We start from the raw sequence: 21,276 nt of genomic DNA on the forward strand, positions 1-21,276 counted from the left end.
AAGCCATGACTAAATCGGCCATCGTAGGAGTTGAAACGAAATCGAAATTGAGAGGAACAGAAACTATTATTCACTGGATGGTCATATACCTTTACACCACTAGATGGGAGAAAATATCACACAGTGTAGCTTTAACAACAATGCGTTTTATGTATAAAAATGTTGGTGGTGACTGGCAATTTTCATGTTTTTGTTCACGTTGGACATAACCCATACTATATTTACGATGACAGCGTGCGTTCACATCCGTATACGCCTATGCCGATATATCTGCGACATGCTTGTATCGGCTGATAAATTGGTTGGGCTCTTATAATGCCAGGAGGTGGCAACGAGACTAAAAAAGTTTGTCACTGGATTATTCAAGAGATTCGTTCACACGCTGATTCATCAAATAATAAAACGAGTGTTTATGAATGAGAATTTTTTTTTCAAATTAATGTATTTAAAAAAAATAGACAGAAGCAATTAACATTTTGTCAGATCCACTAGTAAATGGCTATTCTTTAGTTGTCTAATATTTTTTTCTTCAGAATCATGGGAGAATCTCAATTTATCCAGAATCGTGCAGCTCTGGCTTGGTGTGTCCCTGGCTTTACACATGCAACTGTTTGTTCATAATACTGACGGTGTTAATGTGAATACTCACCAAGCCTTGGCATTAACACATTTCTGTTTGTATTTGACTGTTTAGGCACGAAAGCTCAAAGTTCACCTTGCTCTTGTCTCGGCGCGCACGCAAAGAAAGCAGCTTGGGGGAACAGTATCACTTTCGTGGCTTAATGCAGTTTTAATAACTTTGTAGGGCATGTCCTGCAGTTTAGCAACAGAAGACTGTTGTAGCATTGGACATTAAGTTTGGGTTTTTAGGGAGAAATGATTGGCACCACTGTGAAGGAAAGAAGTGCACAGCCCTAGTTGCTTGCTGTAGGTTGGCTTTTGTTGCAATGTCTCCACTCTCAAACGTTGCAAATGTATTGTCCTTTTCAGACACCTGGTAGAACTGCCAGTTCTACCAGTAAATAACAGGCTATAGCTACTTAATTAATAAAAAACATATAATTTTTTTTGGTCAGTACCCTTAAAAGTACTGAGTTCGGTACCCAACCCTAGTCATCAGATCGGCCTTTATAGGGGCCACCGATCAAACTATGAAAAAGCTATTAATGGCTAATAATGATTAATCAATCGGATTGATCTTAATTTATTTCTGATATTAATTACCATTCAAGAGTTTAGGGTCAGTAAGAATAAATTTTTTATTTAAAGGGATTGCAAATTTTGTTTAAGAATGCATTACATTTCGTTATGTTTATTTTACGTGACATTAATGCATCCGTCAAATAATAATTGATGATAAAAATAACACCAAATCAGCATATTCAAATAATTTTTGAACTATCATGTGACGCTGAAGTAATATTTTAATTTATAGTAAATGTAAAAAAAAGTACCAATCCCAAACTTGAGCGTTCTGCTTCTCCGCAATCAGTGTTCTTTTAAGGCTCCTGTCCAAGTTTGTCATAATGGCTGTAGTCCTTACTGGGATGGAGATTAATGTTATGCATATTTATTCTCTTATAGTCAGTGTTGAACAGTTCAGTGCTGAACTCCAGTCAGTTGGGGGATTCGCCCTTTTACCCAGGGAAGACCACATATGGAGGAGCTGCTGCGATGAGAAGCGCTCGTTCACGCCCGGCTACTCCTTACCAGGTTTGAACAATAATGCCAATACTATGATCTTTAAGAGGAATGGCACTTAAGATTGCTGTTTTTTTTCATTTCTTTTTGACTGACATTGTATTCTGTCTTTGTTTCTGCAGCCTCCTGTTAGGAGGCAGATAAAAGCCAAGCCGGCTGGAGCTCAACCCTGTGGAGTGACCAGCGCCACAGCGAGACGCATCTTACAGTCCCTGGAGCGCATGTCCAGTCCTCTTGCTGTGAGTTTATTGTCTGTGCTCCAGTGTCAAGAAATCAATGAAACATTTTATTGCTACTGTTCAGCCTAGCAGTTGGCGATATACCGGTATACATGATAAACCGACCTTATGGCAGAGTTTGGTTTATCTGTCATGTTCTGTGTCACAAAAACTTGACATTTTAACTTGCTTTGAAACCGCAAGCCTTACAACTGTACTAACTGTTTAAGTACAATATGCTAGCCTAGAAATCTAGACGCACCCTAGCGGCAGCAAATCTAATTTGTTGCGAGTGTTGCCTAGGAACTCTCAATTCACTTCTGAGCTGTAAACGCCAAACTCTGGTCACGCCAATCACATCGTGTATAGAGTCGGTGGGCGGGGCTTAATATAATGACGGCCAAGTTGTGCTTGCAGAAACTGGCGGACGGCGGTCTTTCCAATCAGCTTTTACCGTGACTATGGAAGACTTAAGTTAAGCTTTTCTCTAAAAAAAAAGAAAAGGAAAAAAAAAGAACAGCACGTAAGTCATTCTTAAGAAGGGAAGATGTCTTCTGAGTTTTGCCGACCGGATACGGCAAAAGTTTAATCTTTCAACGAGCTCTGCTTCACCTTCGTTGCTCTGGTTGGTTGTAGCGCTATCCTATCGCGTGCAGAGGGAGTTTGAAAGACGACTGTTTATCCGCCCTGAGCTGTCAATGGTGAGTTTCCAGACCAAACATCTTGATGTGGGTCTGGCTTGACAGGCTAACAATATTCACCAACGGAGAACTAATTTTGGTATATGTTTGGCAGTTTGAGACTGTTCTGACGCGAACACAATGCCATTATTGTGAAATAAAAATACTTGTACAGGGCTCCAGACTGCGACCAAATGGTGACATTTTGCGACTTTTTTTTCCTGCTGGTACAGCAAAACATTTTTATAGGCCGCACTGGTGACATCATCACAGTGCCCAACTGATAAGAGCCGCTATTTCTGCTACAAATGAGAAATATCAAACGAAAGCTGAGTAATAATAGACAGTGCAGCACGAGCTCGCCACACAGGCCAGACTGCACAGCGCTGGAGAGCCAGTGAGAAGGCGTTTGAATTCACTACAGGATTAATAACATCACTACTATGAGATCTAGTGGAAGTATTTGGTGCTGAATTCTGTTATAAACTACAGATATCAGCTCAAACAAAGCTGTTGTGGAAACCACAAGAAACACTGAGACATTAATGAAGCTCAGGGCTTCAGTCCACAAATCGCCAACATTCGCCATGGATTAAAAAAAAAAACATTTATCTCCAGATTCGTACAACCTTATAACAGTGAAATTGAAGCAGTTTTTCCAGCATTTAAAAGCTCTAAATATTATCCAATTTTAATGTGGTTTATTGTAAAGCTAAAAGTTTAAAGGTGTAGGAAAACACGCTTTGGCAAACAAGCACTTTTATTTAAAAAAAAGACATCAAATTACCACTTTAAACAATAGATAATAATAATAGATTTTATTCATAACGCACTTTTCATTCCGAAGAATATCAGTGCAACAATGGAAAAAGGGAAAAATAACAAATGAATAAAAAGTAAAAATAAAGAATAATTACAAATAATCAACACACACGCCTTTCTGAACAGAAAAGTCTTCAGTTCTGCTTTAAACTGGTGAAAGTAAACATTTCATAAAATTTTTTTTGTCAACTTTGCAGGATGCAAAAAGAATCCCGTCTACGGTTTCATCACCTCTGTCATCTGTAAGTACCATATCAGCAGTTTTACCTTGCAACACTTTCAAATTCACTTCAATTGAGTTTAGTCCATATAGTCTTCAAATATTAATTGTTTTATTTTTTTCAGTCCTTGAATCACTCGGACCTAGACATTTCAAATTACCAGGCGAAAAGGAAAAGGGTAAGTCTTGTGCATTAATACACACAGCCTTTTAAGATTCTGCTGAGTGTAGAGCTGGGTATCGTTTGGAAATTTCCGATACCTTGACTTTGATACCAGGACCTGAATGATACTTTTTTCGATACCGAATTTATTGTTCTGTTTTAACAAGATTAGATTACCTAATAAAAAAAAAACCTCAGGTTTTATTTTTTCAGTTTGACCTTTTTTCAGACTCACTCCATATAGGGCACTTGGGGGGAATTTATGCACATAAAGCACTGGCAAAAGTAGCCTAATGTTTATAAATATAAAAATGGCAAGAAGACATTAATTTTATTTGTTTATTAATAAACTAGTTTTTTCTGAATCAGTGTTGGGCTGCAAAGAAAATGTTGACGATGCCGACTCATCATCACAGGCCAATAGAGGGAAATGGACCTTTCATTTGGATTACATAATCAAAGTATTTGTTTTAGATTTGACTTCATTTAAACGGATATTTCAAGCTTTCCAATGGCCGATCTGTGAGGAAAGTATATACTGAGTGTTCGTTAGTTTATGTGGCGCAGTCAAATTCGGAGAAACATTCTGCTCTTTAGTTTATTCCGTGCACTGTCAAATGGTTTAAATTTGTTGTGTTGTCAGTCTTAATGCGATAATCACAACAAGATCATTGCTACTGTGCGCTATTGGCTTCGAGCCTGATGAAATGTAGCCACACTTGATCTTTTCCACATCTTTTCCATCATGTGTGTTGGGATGCTTACCCCCTATTTAACTAAACTAATGTGTTTTTTTTTTCAACCACAGCCAATCATGCTTATTGGCTCACTGACGTTGATGAGATTTACCTCTTATTTATTGAAATTTGGACCTTTTATGATACTCAATAGTATCAAGGCTACCTAAAAAAGTATCAAACTTGATAGCCGAGTGTCAGATAAAAGGAGTGGAAGGGATGTGTAGAAGCAAATTATTTCTGCTTCTTATAAAATTGGCATCTTTCACATTGCTTTTGCTGCTCGTCTTTAACTGTTAACAACTGTGGCAGCTGGCTACTAATCCCAAACAATGTGCCTATTCACCCAGTACCAGAGACCTAAAGCCTGTAATAACCATTTGTGGCGGATGTCCATAGTCCAAAATATCCAGGGCTGTGTGTTTTGCTGTTAACGTGAGCTCTTGATGAATTATAGCAGAGGGATTCATGCATTTACTGTCCATGACCTTGCAATGTTTGATTAAATGGTTTTTATTTATTTTGGGCAAGTGCACATTTTTATACAATGAAACCTAGATAGCATCTTTTTTGACAGTTTGTGTGTTGATCCACACATGCAGTAACAAAAAACTTGCATGTAATGTGCAAGGTTTTTTTCCCCATTTCCCCAAAAAGGAGTGGGAAGAGAACTATTTTTAATCTCACCCCCATTTCACATAAATCATAACATAATGAGCTTCCTTTTTGTTTTTAAACAACTACTTCATATCATTACACTTGAGGACGATAAGTAACGGTTATATCTTTGGTAACTTAATCATTACATTGCAATTATAATTATAACCATAATAATAATGTTGAATGCTCATTCAGTGATTACAAAAGGTCTCTTTAATGCCTGCTGCATTTGTAATGTTGTTCCGTCGACACACAGCTGGAGCCTTCAGTCCCTCCTGTGCAAAAGCTGGTGGTTCCTGCAGCTGCTGCGGTGTCTGGTAACCGCTCCATGTCCTTCAGACCATCTCTGACCCCAGGTGGAGGCAACAGAGGGCTGGACAAAAACAACAGGGAGACTGTGAGTTAAATATTTAACGCATATTGCTTATAAACAAAAAGGCTTCCTTTGTTCCAAATGCTGTAACTTTTGATTACTTTATGCAATGTTGGGCAGTAGCATTGCTACAAGTAGCGTGGTGGTTGCGTCGCAGTTTCCACAATCTAATAGCTTTTCAGTAGCGAAGCTCTTTTGTAGTGCGGTGGCGTCCACACCATAGACCGTAAAAAAATATGGACGACTCCACATTATCCGTTTCCGCTTGCCATAGCTTTTTTTGGCGGCCTGCACGGCGCTGACATCTTGGGACAGATGGGCAGGAAGTACTGCTGCGATTTCAAAAGCCCGTGCACACACTCACAGATGCAGAACAATTAATTATGTTGGTGTGAAATAAACAGTAATGGAAATGTAGAAATTAAAGGTCCCGTTCTTCGCGTGTTTTCGAAGCTTTGATTATGTTTACAGTGTGCAATATAACATGAGTTCATGTTTTGTGTGTAAAAAAAAACTGTATTTTTCACACAATTTACTTATCTGTACAGCGCTGTTTCCTCTGTACTAAAAACGGCCTGATGATTTCCTTGTTCTATGAAGTCCCTCCTTCAGAAATACGTAACGAGTTCTGATTGGGCCAGCGCTTCCCGCGTTGTCCTCCAGAGAGCTAACATTTGTTTCTTTGTTTCCTTTCTTAGCCATTAAGACGATCCCCTCCGATCTCAGATCCTACCCAGGCTTCACCTGCCAGGTAAGAGCGGATGGTTTACAGTAGTTTTACACCTTTTCCACACTGAACACGTAAGCAGAGCTGGAGCAGCACGCACCCATTGTACTTTTACACTGGCAGCGATTGTGCGCGAATGCGTAATATATTATAAAAGTATTGAATCTAAAAAGTTTTATAAAAGTGATAAACTTAAAGGGTCAGTTCACCCAAAAATGACACTGATGTTTACCTGCTGACCCCCAGTGCATCCAACTTGTAGGTGTTTGTTTCTTCAGTAGAACACAAATGAAGATTTTTAACTCCAACCGTTGCCGTATCATGCATGTCAATGTTTTTTATATATATATATATATGAGAGCCACTATGAGAGTAAAAAAACATGCATAAGAATCCATATTAAACCATTCGGCTCGTGATGATACATCGATGTCTTAACGTGAAACGATCGGTTTCTGCGATTAAACCAAACAGAGTTTATTTTTTTTACCTCATACAAGACAAATCTTATTTAGTGTTCCCATCCGTCTGTACATTCCCATCGAAGAAGGTCAAAACCCGGCGTGGTCATAGTTTCGTGTTTTAAGACATCAATGTATCACGAGCCGCAGGGTTTAATATGGATTTGTATGTATGTGTGTTTTTTACTCCTACTGGCTCTCATATAAAAAAAAACATGCATTATACGAGCAACGGTTGGAGTTAAAAATCTTTGTGTTCTACTGAAGAAACAAACACACCTACATGTTGGATGCACAGGGGGTCAGCAGATAAACATCACATTTTAATTTTTGGGTGAACTAACCCTTTAAAGTTAAGCTATACCCCTAAGTGCTGAAAGTACGAGGGTGAATCAGGCTTCATTTCTATGATTTCATGGTGAAATTTGGTGGTGCTATCGTTCACCCACATATTGACCAAGAACTTTTGCTATGCTCTGCCGTGCCGGTGTGCAGTGTGAATGCTCTAATCTGTTAGCATATACATTTTTTTTTTTTTGCTGCTTAGAAGTCCAATGTGAGACAGGTGCTTTGTCTTATCAAAAAAGAGAAGATTATGAGCTGTTAGTGTCTTCACTTGCATGTATCAGGGTATCCGCGGGGTCTTGAAAAGTCTTAAAAGGTGATAAATCAATTTTGGGAAAATTAAGACCCTTATAAAGTATTAAAAAGTCTTATCACGGCTTTATAAAGTCTTAAATTTTGAAAGTATTTTGTTCAAGCTTTGTCAAAAGAGTTTGACTCCAAAAAGTATTTATGAATATATTTCTTTTCATCCCCATAAGTATTAAAAAACAACGGGGCGCTCAGTCTGAGATCGGCTCGGAGCGCGCGCGCCAGGGATGGACATTAGCACCGCCACCAGCCAAATGCGGCTGATTTTGAGTTGTGGCGGGTAAACTCACTTCACCTACCGAGCTGTTTCACCTCTTTGTAAACTTTGTTCAATGCATGCAAGTGCTGCCGTATGTGCGCATATAACCAGTCGTTTTCTCCGTCATCACTCGCGTGAAGACTCGGTGTGAAACTCGCGCGCGCTGAGAGAAGATCTGACGCTGTGCATCATCCGAGAGCGCGCACTCGCCTCACAGCGCGCAAATATTGAGTTCTCTTTCTAGTCTTGCGCTTAAACGGACAAACTCACACAAGAAGTATGTCAGCATGTCGATCTTGATGAGTATCCTAGCAGACATCGTCTGAATATGCCTTAAGTGAACTGTATAGTATGCACAGTCGAGAAAGACGAGCATATCCCTGAATTAGGTCTTAAAGGCGCAGTAGCCTTTACTGCTGCCTGAGTGATGTCCTTATATTTAGTTTGACATTAAACAATGCTCTTGATTGATTAGCTTTTGTAAGTTTAATAAGGATTAATCTTTCATTTAAACAGTTAAATATGCAGTTATTTTACATATGATTACTTTATTCAATTTCTACCTTTCTGCAGGCCAGTAGGCATGTCCATTATTATTTAATGAACGCATGAGTGAGGTCGAGTTAAACATTCTAGTTTGAATTTTATTTTTCAGTTTTCGGCTTTGGTTTCTTCTTTTTTTCGTTTCGGCCAAGAATTTTGATTTCGGTGCATCCCTACTGACAATGTTCTGCTCAGTATGTTGTCAACACGCTTCAAAGATGCCAAAGCGAATAGTTTCATTCGTGGGACTAAAAACCATAAAACTGGAAGCCATAAAAGACCACAAATCTTTGTTAAAATGTCAGTATTTCATTGAGACTTGAGATTAAATAAACTGCTTAAGTATTGTAGAGCTTGTAGTATTAATTTGTTAAAAACAAAAAAGTGGCTGGTAAAAACATTGAGTGGTAGACTTTGAAAAAAGTTAATTTCCATCCCTGGCGAGCGCTGTGCACGGGTGACGTCATGTATTTTGTGAAATGCGCAGTTAGGTGATGTCGCCATACGTAGTAAAACAGATATGCAATATAAACAATACACATTTGGCCTACGATAGAGATTTTACGTCTACGTTCGACTACAACTGTTTATTAAAGGTTTGTTGCCGATTAGAACTTGAAGTGCGATGAGGTCTTAAAATATTTTGAGAAGGTCTTTAAAAAGTCTTAGAAAGGTCTTGAAATTAACTTCAGGATTCCTGCATATACCCTGATGTATAATCAATCCGTTAATTCCTTTGTCCCCAGCACAAGCAGTATATCCTACCCCTTGTCCAGCACCCCAGCATCCAGCAGTGCTGCTTCAGGAGGGGGCAAAATGAAGAGGGAAAGGGCTATTAGACCTTCATCCAAACGGCCTGAAGATGAGGTCAGATATTCTGCTAGTTATGTCCAAAAATGTATATCACGGTAGTTTTCTAAATTATACCGGTTTCGCGGTATGTGAATGTATTTGTTTTTCCCTATGCATGAGTGTTAACCATTTTCTACTGATTGAGAGGAAATACTGCAGTAGATTGACTTAAAATGCCTTATTTTGCTGTAATGAGTGAATATTGTAGAGAAATTCCACACTGGAGTTAATACAGGTTTGCAAAGTCCCACAAAATGATGCAGTGGGGAGACAACAACCAATAAAACACAGACCTGCAACACACTCATTACACACATAAATATTAAAATATGACTGGAGAGCGTTGGACCGGTTATATCATAACAAAAATGAACACCGATATGAACCTGTATATCGCCCAGTATGAAGTTATATGCTGTTATACCTTTTTGGAATGGGTTGATGCTCATATAGACTATTTTCCTTTCAGGTTGCAGAGGACCCAGACCTGCCGCCTGCTTCTCTTCCCACCAATTTCACTTTGCCCACATTTAATTTCTCCTCTCCACCCCCTACCACCTCATTTAGCTCCAGCACAACACCACTTACAACTGTCTCTGAGGAACCACCAGCGAATAAGGTATTACTTCCCCTCTGACCCTTTATGGTCCTTTCACACCAGATGCGACTGAAGCGTTAAACGCGAGTGATTTAAGTGTTAAGTCAATGCAAAGGCGCGAATAGACATTCTGCGGCGTGAATGATGCGAATTGAGCGTTTGATGTTGAAATGCATGATTCTTGCGAGTTGAAAAATCTGATGGATATTTGCCAATGTTACCCAATCAGGAGCTTGCTCTAGTATTGACAATAATGTGGACAAAATCATATGTGGATAACTGGAGCTGTATGATACTTCTTTGTACTTTATAGAAACAGGAATAATAAGGATCTTGGTTGGAAGAAAGTGAGTAAGGAGGTTAGACTATCTGGGAAACTAGAAGCGCCCTTTACTCAATTTTAGCTGTACATAAAGCAATTTCAGGGTGATTGGGACACTTTTTGCCTTTGAGATGACTTGGAAAAAGTGTCCCAATCACTCTGAACTCACCCTATTGAGACTAAAAGCTAGTTAAAGCTGGCGAATTGAGCTTATTCCCATATATTAAAACAATCTCAGCCATTTCACGATGAGACGAGCCGCCTGGCAGACACCAATCCTATGACACAAATTTGCATCTGTTGTTTAGTGAAAGTCACGCGCGAATAGCGCAGATTTATTCGTGTCTGGTGTGAATTCATCATGAGAATTGTCCTTCTCTGACATTGTCTTGGCAAGGTGCTCATTGTCGTTTTGTTGGACAAATAATGTGGACATGTAACCCTTTTTCTTTGAATCAGGAGCCAGCGGCACCATCCACCCCACCATCTGTCCCCTTCACATTCTCTTCACCTATTGTAAAGGCGACAGCAGCAAGTCCTCTGTCTTTCTCTCCATCAGTAGGTCTCCTTTTATTCTTTTTACACTTTTTCATGGCAAACAAGCATCTGTAATGATGATAAATCTTCCCTGCAGTCTGGATTCACCTTTAGTGCGCCTACTATGAAAACGGGCCCCTCTTACTCCAATGGAAAAATTGTTCCGACAGTAGCACCAGGTAAGGCTTGTTTTGCAAAGCAGATGTATTTTAATTTTGAAGTCAGGTTATGGTGGTGTTGATGTTCGTTTTCTGCATGTTTCGCAGTCAAATCAGTGGCTAGTGAGGAAAAGGATTTTGATGGACCCTTCAAACCTGCAAAGGTCTTAAAACAGGGCAGTGTATTGGATATACTTAAGGGACCTGGTATGATATGCTTTTCCATGTAAAGTTATTAAGGACATGTTGCTTTATGCTTGATTATTTATTTACTGTTTCTCTTCCAGGATTTGCATCCCCCTCTCAAAACTCTGTTGATAAACCTTCACAGTCTGCTACATCATCATCGGCTCCTCTTTCTGGATTTGGTGATAAGTTTAAGCCACCTGCGGGGTCATGGAGCTGTGGTACTTGCCTGTTGCAAAACAAGTCCTCGGACAAAACGTGTGTGGCGTGTCTTGCACCACAACCCAACACAGACTCCAAATCAGACAGTAAACCCACAGTGGCTCCGGCAAGCATCAGTTCCCTCTTTGCACCTCCAGCTGGTAGCTGGGAATGTGACACTTGTCTGGTCCGTAACAAACCGGAGGTAATTAAATGTGTAGCTTGTGACACGGCCAAACCCGGGACTGGAGTGAAATCCAGATTGACTCTACCAGCTCTTTCTGAGACCTCATCCACTTTCTCTGCCTCCCTGTCTACAACCACAACGACCACCGCTTCATCTACAGCAACTGGACTGTTAGGATTTGGGGACATATTTAAGAAACCAGAGGGGGCTTGGGATTGTGACGTGTGCATGGTTCAGAACAAGGCACAGGATGTCAAATGCGTAGCTTGTCAGTGCTCTAAACCAGGTAAAGTTTCAGTTTTGCTAAAAGTTAAAACACTTTGAAGGGGTGGTTGATTTGATTTAACTTTTTAAACTTTAATTAGTGTAATGTTGCTGTTAGCATAAACAACATCTGCAAAGTTGCGACGTTCAAAGGAAGGTATTTTCGTTTTAAAGAAATCGCTTTTTAAGGACTACAACCAACGGCTGGTAGGGACTACAACCAGCTTATTCATGAGTTGGTGATATCAGACCTTAATTTTCAGTGCATGTCTTGGTGAGGGAATCAGTGCTGCTAACATGTGCTCTTAAAGCCCCGCCCTCTTTTTCAACGCAGCTAATTTGCATTTAAAGGAACATGCAGTTATTTTTGCTCACCCTCAAAAAGTGATAATTTTGTATTTTGAGCTAAAACTTCACATATACACATGGGGGACACCAGATACTTATTTTACATCTTGTAAAAAGGGGCATTATAGCCTTTATTAATACCCGCCCGCCAACACCTATGTTTAACACCATCCTTGCTTCCAATATCCGCCTGCTGTATTTTCCACACTATAAGGCGCACCGGATTATGGGTGTGGGCGGCAGTGGTTCATGTAGGTTGTCTATGAACCGAAAGGTTGGTGGTTCAATCCCCGGTTCCACCCGACCAAGTGTCGAAGTGTCCATGAGCAATGCACCCAACCCCAGCTGCTCCCGACGAGCTGGATGGTGCCTTACATGGCTGACATCGCCGACGGCGTATGAATGGGTGAATGTGAGGCAAAATGTAAAGTGCTTTGGATGGCCATAGGGCCTGTTAAAAGCGCTATGTATATTAGGCCTGCACGATATTGGAAAAAAATTACATTGCAATATTTTTTTCCTCAACGATATATATTGCGATATTGAGAGCCATCAATCCAGGCTAAAGTCAATAATTACCATTCCGTGATATTAATAATTTCACTAATAAGCAAGCTTCATTACAAGTGACAAAAAGAAATGTTGGAAAATGTGTAAACATGAAACTAAACCTCCAGTAGGTGGCAGCAGGTGACGTTCATTCAAACGATTCATTCGAACGCTGAATCGTTCACACTTGTTGCTATGAGTGAGACGTGTGACGGGTCTGCTATGAACGATTTTCACTGCTGAAATAGAACAACAACACTAAATATTGCATCTAAAATGTAAGTGACTAAGTGAATGTTAATTAGTTGTTTATGGAGCTGTCATATCAGTGTCATTTTCAGTCGTGATGGTATTCAGGAAAACGCTCTAGTGTTGTGATTTGTCCTCGAGAGGCTGCACGAGCGTCAACAGCGCGACCTTATTATCATCAGTTCATTATATATTATCCACAATCGATCGCCACTTACACTAAATAAATGCACAAACATTCTTGCATTTTGGTGATTCACTAGTTATTTTTTTGTTTTAATCAGGCTCTTGTCCGTCAGTCAAGTAAAATTCTCTTTCACTTGTCCCTTCAAAACACCCACATGTCCCTGACAAGCGTTAATGTCGAGCCCTGCTTTGTATTCATCGTAAAGAGATTTGTTGTGCCGTTTTAAGTGATCAGACAAATTGGTGGTGTTTTCTTGTTTTGTGGCCACAAGACACTCCATGCAAAGTACCTCTTTTTGTTCAACATCCTCCTCTTTGTAGCATAAATAGTCCCAAAAAGATAATTTCTGGTACGAACCTTTTTTTTCCCCCTATTCGGATCCTCTTCGTCACGCATTTTAGCCGGGAATGTTTGGCCGTGAGCGGTGAGCAGCGGCACAGCGAACCAATCACTGTGCAGGCATGAGGAACGTGCATGTCACTCCAGCAACACACTCGTGTTTACTGTGTGCTTCCTTAATACACCATGGGCTACTACAATAGACCGTAAAAAAATACTACTACCCTTCACATCGCATGTTCCGGCGATGTGACTATCGCACACGCGCACATCGCGATGTCGATGTTAAAACAGAATATCGTTCAGCCCTAATGTATATACAGTCCATTATAAGGTGCACATTCAATGAATGGCCTATTTTTAGAACTGTTTTCATATATAGGTCTCACCGGATTATAAGGCGCATAGAATAGAAGATACTGCTGTCAAACGTTTGATGGGGTTTGCGTTTATGCATCCACTAGATGGAGCTGTGCTAAAGGGGATGTCAGCAAAACAGTCAGATAAAGTCAAACTTTATTAAGCGTTCTGACAACTCCGTTCACTCCCATGGTAATGTTGTTCAAACGTTGATGTGCATATTAACAATATCTCCCAGCCTTGGTAAGTGATGGTAGTTTGTGTGTGGATGGAGAGATTGTCTTTTCAAAAAACTAAAGCACCAAGAAGGACCACCTCAAAATTCATCGACGTTCATGTCCCGTGCTAGCACTGTTGCCTTCATTCGACTAGTGACTGTAGAGACGTGGTGCGACTTTGTAGTTTACCGGTCGTACTGAAGCATTTTATTATTTTTAAATAGTTTTTATTGTTTTTTTCATACTGAAACATTTTGACAGAGTGCCTTGGTCCATATATAAGGTGCTCCGGATTATAAGGTGCACTGTCGTTTTTTTGGGGAGAAAATTAGAGGCTTTTAAGTGTGCCTAATGCTGCGTTCACACCGCACGCGAATGACGCGATTCGCGCGAGTGATTTACATGTTAAGTCAATGCAGAGACGCGAATAGGCATTCTGCGGCGCGATTCGCGCGAATGAGGCGGCGCGAATGGCGCGATTCGCGCGAATGAAGCGGCAATGATCACGCGAATTGAGCGTTTTGAACGCGTGATTCGCGCGAACCGCTCAAGTTGAAAAATCTGAACTTTGGCGGATATTCGCGCCGCGTTAACCAATGAGGAGCCTGCTTACTGCTGTCACGTGGTGAAGTGACGGATGGGAAACCCATAGGGGAACCCCGAGGCCAGAGTAATTTAAAAATACTACTCTATTGTGTCACAAAATGTACTTTTAATAGTTTTTCAGGCGAGAATGTAGTTGTTTAAAGCTCAAATATGTGATTTATTTATTAAGAGAGCTCCTATTTGAAAATTTGATCTGGTGTTTTCGGAGGTGTGAGCCCCAGGCGATCACCGGAGCTCAGCGCTCATCAACCCCGGTGAGAGCAGCCTTAACTCGGATAGTCTTTCTGCCGACTGCCGCTGCCTGGCAGAAGCCCCTCCGATGACGCGAATTCGCGTCTGTTGTGTAGTGAATGTCACACGCGAATGTATAAAAAAACACAGATTTGAGCATTAAACAACAATATTATCGCCTGAAAAAGTCTTCAAACTACGTTTTGTCACACATTAACAGTAGTATTTTTTGCAGAAAAGAAGTCAAGTGACCCAGTCAAAATGACTAGCAGAAACCCCTCCCATGACGCGAATTCGCGTCTGTTGTGTAGGGAATGTCACACGCGAATGAAGCGAATTTGACGCGCGAATGAAGCGAATGGATTCAAAATGTTCACGCGTTCAACTTCGCGCGAATAGCGCGATTTATTCGCGTCATTCGCGTGCGGTGTGAACGCAGCATTATAGTGTGGAAAATACAGTAATCAAATTGATATTTGCGTCCCTGATCTATTACTGTTCTTGGTCTACTCTTCTAGGAGCTGTAGCCGCAGTGGTTTCGGCTCCAGCCTCTGCACCTGGAAGCTCTGCTGCGCCTTTGTTAGGATTCGGGGAAAAGTTCAAGAAACCTGAGGGGAGCTGGGAGTGTGAGGTGTGCTGTGTTCAGAATAAGGCAGGGGACCAGCAGTGTGTGGCCTGCCAGTCAGCAAAACCCGGAGCTAAAATAGAGTCCAAAGGTAAAGTGCCTTGCAATCATATTTCCAGAAGTCAGACTGTGTGAAGCAGCTGCTTACCGTTTTGAAGAAGCAGGTTGATAACCAGAAATCTTGCTGTTTTTCAGGTTTTACTTCATCTTTTGGTGTTCAGTCCAGCAGCACAGACTCAGGTTCATCTGGGTTTAAGTTTGGTACCGGTTCTACGGACTCAACCTCTGCTGGACTAAAGTTCGGAGGCTCTTTCTCAGATTCTTCCACAGTGGGAGGAATTAAATTTGGATTCGGGACTTCCGACTCCACTTCAAAATCAGAGGGCTTTAAATTTGGAGGCTCGTTCTCGGATGCGGTTTCTGGTGGGGTCAAACTTGGTAGTGACTCGTCAGAATCAACAAAAGAGGGTTCAACAAAGGCCTTTGCGTTTGGTGGATCCATGAATGACACACCCGAAAGAAAGACAAAATCTCAGGATTCTAGTACGGGATTTAAATTTGGTGCCGGTAGTAGTGGAATCGCTTTTGGCTCTCAAGCTTCTGCCTCTGAAAACTCTGCATTTTTATTTGGAGCTAAACCCAGTGAGAAGGAAAACTCAAATTCATCCTTTAGTTTCTCTGCGCCCCAGTCCAAGCCTGAGAAAGAGGATGCTCCTGCTTCCTCAGAAACCGCTTCAACCACCGTCACGACCACGACAACTGCAAACGCCATCCCTGTTTTTGGCAAATCTCTAGTAGCTGAATCTTCTGCCGTGAAGTTTGGGGAACCAGCAACGAAAGAGCAAACGCTGGTGACGCCTGCCTTCACCTTTGGAAAACCAGAAGAGAAAAAGGACTCCGCACCCTCAAGTGCGTTCTTATTCGGTGCTTCCAAGGATGCTGAGAAACCAACGTCAAACTTGGGCTTCTCTTTCAGCGAGTCGGATCCTCCAAAAGACTTCCCCAAGCCTGCGCTCACATTTGGGAAAACTGAGTCAACAGAACCCCCAAAGCCGTCGTTCGGTTTTGGGCAGGGTATGACAGGTGAGTGAAACCAAATAGTGTCTTATGCTCTCCTAAAGCTTTGGAGCGCTGCAGTTATGACGTATTTTTGTAAGCCGACCTGTGAATTTCCATCATCCTGGTTCTCTCGACAAAACCTCAATAGGATTGTTCCATTGGCTTTTGGTTTATTGCAAAACGTAAGCTTTGACTAACAAAAGTGTTCATTTAACGTAATGAAACATTGCAAAGTTCAACACAGTAAGACCATTTCACTCGCAATTCTGACTAAAAATAGATGTGGAAACTGTATAATGTATTTGAGCACGTGTGAATTTTTCAAAAAATTAAATGCAAGATCATAAGTCTTGTATAACAAAAATAGTATAACAAGCATCTTAAATGATCATTTTAAGCGTATTATATTTTGGTGGTGGAAAAACATAAATGTGATCATGCCTTATGTGATTATTAAACTTCAAAAGGCTATGATTTCATTAAATAAATGTGAGCGCTTCACGTTTCAAAGCCTGAGCGTTTCAATCAATGCACATTTATGCCAGAGATCGCTTATGAACTCTATTATGATCAGTTATGACACTGTTTACTGTACGGTGTTTATATGGTTGCGAGAACAGATTTTATCTCCTCGTCTGAATTTGAAGCATCTGTCAATAATGAAGCATACACTTCATAATGATTCCTGGTTAGGGCTGAAACGATTCATCAAGGAACTCGAGTTAATCGAATCAAAAAAATCCTCGAGGCAAAATCATCTGCCTCGATGCTTCGCTTAGTCCCATTTAACTACACACAGATATTGCAGAAAGACATTTTTTGTGTAAGGACTCGGAGTATGAGCGGATTGCGGTTATATCCGCGGTTCAGGTGCCTAAACATCCCAAAAATTGCAGGTGGATGAGAGAAATCGTTAATATGTTGATTTTAATAAAGATGCGGAACTCTGATATCACGCTAAAATGCAATGAATGCGTGTCGTTCTTTAACTTTCGTTTTCATCTAATGTCGAGATCAAAGACCGCAATGCGAGAGAGAGAGAGAGAGAGCGGGTGGGCATTAGCACTGGTAATATAGATAATATCGCTGTTTTTAAATGAAGACACCTGTGTGTTGAGCTTCAGGATGCGACGCTGAACATTTAAGTTTCATTTGTGGCAGTACACGCGTCAGCTGAGGAGATACGAGCAACTCCAAACACATGAACTCGATGGAGTTTGCAGCTTTGCACATGGATCACCGTCATTGTGATGTGTGTGAAATCTTTAATGAGACTTTATATATCCAACTTGATAATATCTTTGAAATGCACCATTAGATGTTCTCAATACTAGGCGCAACAAATATCAGAACAAGCTGTAACGCGCGCTTGTGATGAGCAGTGCTCGTGCTTTCAGAGCTCAGAGCTCCGTGCTTTCATTGATTTGTGTAATTTAATCACACTTTAATCATATTTATAGCTACTAACTTAAAACAAGCTGTGTTACAATGATGAATGATTAGCTCAAAAGATCAGCATGTGTGATGTACTTTAACTGAATTAAACATATCTCGTGTTTGATCAAGCATAGGGGTTATTCCTCCGTGTAAGTCGACCCTGGTTTATGTAAATGTAATTTTGCCAAATAATTTTTTTTTGTTTTGTTAAGCAACCTTTTTCAGTGTAGCTAATATGTGACGATAGCATCGCGCTTAACACGGAGGATTTGAAGTTGTGACGATCGGGTGCGGGTGGATGGTTTGCTTCTAACAGCTGATTCGGTGACGATAGCTGATCCGCACATCTCTCTTGGTCCAAGTTAACCTGTCCAATATGTTTTGCTTCAGTAAAGGATTAAATAAAACAGTAAATGCTTATGTCATGCCTGAGCTGAAGCTGAAACATGAAAGGTAAGTTGCACAACAGAAATACAATGTTTAGTTATATTATTTATAGAATATTAGAATATTTATATTATATAGAATTTATAGAATATTTATATTTATATTGGCATTATTGTTATTTATATTACTACTATTTAGATTTATTCGTTGTAGGTTTAGTTTTAGATTGAACTATGTTTACCTTTTTAAAGTAATTTGAAATAGATTTTTATTTAATATAATATGGCAATTGTATGCATTAAAATTTAGTTTCACAGTTATTAATGTATGCATTTTCAGCAATAAAACTTAATTTTTCTAAAAAGAAAAGAAATTAGATGTTAATTTTAAGATACCTGTCTTATTGTCTCTTATTGCCCTTTAATAAAGAAAAAGTAATTATTATCCGATTAATCGATCGATTAAGTGGTAGATTAATCGATTACAAAAAGAATCAATAGCTGCAGCCCTATTTCTTGGTGTATTTCGGGTTCGTTTATAAAATAAGTCCAATTTCCACCCCGGTTATTATTTGTAGCTTCTATCTGGGATGTCCGTAGGAAGGAAATGCTAAGCATAATTTGACGCATATTATTAAATGTATAGATTTTACTAGTATCAGTGTTATTATAGTTAACTAAAACCATAAAGTTGAAATAAATACATGTTAACTGGCATTAAAGGGATGCCCTGGGGGTAAGCAGACAAACATCACATTTTCATTTTTGGGTGAACTATCCCCTTAATTTTGTTTTTAGTTAAATTAACCTGTTATTTAGTTGTTTTTTTACCCGATGTACCAAACTAAAACTGTAATTAGTAATGGATGTATATATTATTTCAGACACTAATATGGCAAAACAGTGTTTTTGCAGAAATGGTTAGTTGCGCCCCATAAGTACCTAAATGGGCTCCTAGAGCACCCAAGCGTCAGAACCGGTACTGTTAAAATGATACTCGTGTCTGGGTTTTGGCCTACATGAATACGTCATCCCTCCAGCCCTCTATACCATGTACTTGTAGTGCCACAGTTTGACTCTCCAAATATGTGCTTTCCAGACACATCTGCTCCAAAGCCCACTTTTGGCTTCATGGCGAACTCCTCAAGCACCCCAGCTTCATCCAGCTCCACCCCCAGCCTCTTTAGCACCCCCACTACCTCTTCCCTGGCTCCCACTCCTGCTCCCGCAAATACCTTTGTGTTTGGCCAGAGTTCCTCCGCTGAACTTAGCATCGCAAAGACTTTCATGTTCGGACAGCAGCAAAAGGAAAGCCAGACTGCACCTCCTGTGGCGTCTTCTGCCACACCTGCCCCAGCACAACCTTTTCAATTTGGCTCTGGCTCAAACTCATCTGCCCCTACTTTCAATTTTGGTGCTGTTGCGTCCTCAACCCCAGCCTCTGCCGGTTAGTTTTCCTCCAAATATCCCATAGTGTGCTTCTATCCTTTGGTTGCCATCTTTTAAAAATGTCTAACATCTAATTTTTCTTGCAGCTCCAGCTCCGTCTGCCAACCCTTCCCCATTCGTCTTTAGTCCTGCCACACCTTCATCTGGCTTTGGCACTGGACAGGCCCCCATTTTTGGACAAAGTGCTTCTCAACCCACCGCTCCTGCTTTTGGGTCAGCAGCGCCTTCCTTCTCGGCCACCGCTTCCCCAGCTTCTGCATTCGGAGCCAAGCCCAATTCTGCTCCTGTATTTGGTCAAGCCAATCCTGCGCCTACATTTGGATCTACTGCTGCCTCCACGGGCCAAGGTCAGAGAAACATGTTAAGAAGTCCTTAATTTTTATTATTAATACATTTTACATATTTACGGTAGGAAATGCGGTTAAAAATATATTCATGGAACATGAGCTTTACTTGATATCCTAATGTTTTTTGACACAAAAGAAAAATTGATAAATTTTATCCATACCGTGTATTGTTGGCTATTGCCACAAATATACCTGTACAACTTATGACTGGTTTTGTGCTCCAGGGTCACAAATGTCCTAGTAATGTCCCAACATGGGCGACATTTGACTTGTCGCAATGTGCAAACTTTGCGCGAGTGTCATGCCGGTGAAGAATCTCAAACGCCAGTAGATTATTCACTACTGAAACTAAAACCTAACTAAGCTTTTGGCATCTGAAACTTCTCTCATCGTCTCTAAGAAAATATGGCCCGTTAAGTTAGATTTATTTTCTATATATTTTACTTGTGGCCCATTGTGAAAATTATATTTTCGGGGATTGTTTCGTGTTAAACAAGCAACTGAGTAAGCTAATCTGACTAATCTTTCCTCACAGCGTGTTGGTTATGCAGTGATTTGCTAATGAATTGTAATATTAATTTAATAATAAAGGCAGTCTAATAAAAAGACTGGGATTTGCAGTTTGTTACTTGACATTTACATACATGTTTCTAGGCTATAGCTGAAGAAACATTTATCTGTAATATTTTAATGTTTTAGTTATTTTCTGTAGAATTTTTTTTTCTGTTCTCATTTTAATATATTCATATTTACATATTTTGGTGGTTCAGTACTTTTTTTTTTTTTTTTTTTAATAGTTGTACCTGTTATTTTATGTATTATTATTTTTTAATCTAGTATCTTTTAAAAAAATCTCGGTTGATTAATCGGCTATCGGCAAGCGAGGTATCGGTTAAATCCACTATCGGTCGACCTCTAGTTGTGGCCAATATCAGGCGTTAGTGTGTGTCGATCCGCACTTCGGAAATAGTAAACCATCCGGGTATCTTTAGAAAACACTTTTCAGCATGCAACGATTTGGGACATACTACATCTATTTTCGAATACTATTTAGGACGGATAGTATGCTAATTGGGCCGCTGCAAAGCTAAACATTTTTGAGGGTGGAATTGACCTCCATGCTATCTAGTAAAGCCTCCCAGTAACCCAGTTATTATTGTGCATCTCTGTAACTTTAACCCCTTTTGTTATGTTTGAAGGAGGGTTCCAGTTTGGAAGCACTGGTGGATTTGGAGCATCAGGGAGCAGCAATAATGTGTTTGCCTTTGGAGGCGGAGCAACAGCTCCAGCAACTCCTGCCGCCAGTCCTGCCATTCCTGCCCTAAATCCTCCCTCCGGCGGAGGCTTCAGCTTCGGTCAGACT

At 40.3% G+C, this 21,276-nt stretch overlaps 1 protein-coding gene across 3 annotated transcripts in view; it reads left to right on the forward strand.

Moving 5' to 3' along the window:
* nup153 (nucleoporin 153) overlaps window positions 1-21,276 on the forward strand; it is a 38,005-nt gene that overhangs the window by 13,972 nt on the left and 2,757 nt on the right. For all 3 annotated transcript variants that reach the window (XM_067424889.1, XM_067424888.1, XM_067424890.1), the window contains exons 5-21: window positions 1,585-1,713; window positions 1,824-1,940; window positions 3,619-3,663; window positions 3,767-3,820; window positions 5,458-5,598; window positions 6,273-6,325; window positions 8,965-9,085; window positions 9,540-9,689; window positions 10,450-10,548; window positions 10,625-10,706; window positions 10,794-10,892; window positions 10,973-11,545; window positions 15,129-15,326; window positions 15,431-16,318; window positions 19,217-19,564; window positions 19,653-19,913; window positions 21,113-21,276. The exon at window positions 21,113-21,276 is cut by the window's right edge and continues 17 nt beyond it. In XM_067424889.1, the coding sequence (XP_067280990.1) occupies window positions 1,585-1,713; window positions 1,824-1,940; window positions 3,619-3,663; window positions 3,767-3,820; window positions 5,458-5,598; window positions 6,273-6,325; window positions 8,965-9,085; window positions 9,540-9,689; window positions 10,450-10,548; window positions 10,625-10,706; window positions 10,794-10,892; window positions 10,973-11,545; window positions 15,129-15,326; window positions 15,431-16,318; window positions 19,217-19,564; window positions 19,653-19,913; window positions 21,113-21,276 (3,522 nt within the window). The remainder of the gene's footprint in view (window positions 1-1,584; window positions 1,714-1,823; window positions 1,941-3,618; window positions 3,664-3,766; window positions 3,821-5,457; window positions 5,599-6,272; window positions 6,326-8,964; window positions 9,086-9,539; window positions 9,690-10,449; window positions 10,549-10,624; window positions 10,707-10,793; window positions 10,893-10,972; window positions 11,546-15,128; window positions 15,327-15,430; window positions 16,319-19,216; window positions 19,565-19,652; window positions 19,914-21,112) is intronic.

Source organism: Pseudorasbora parva, chromosome 19 (assembly GCF_024679245.1).
Source record: "Pseudorasbora parva isolate DD20220531a chromosome 19, ASM2467924v1, whole genome shotgun sequence".
Taxonomy (NCBI): domain Eukaryota; kingdom Metazoa; phylum Chordata; class Actinopteri; order Cypriniformes; family Gobionidae; genus Pseudorasbora; species Pseudorasbora parva.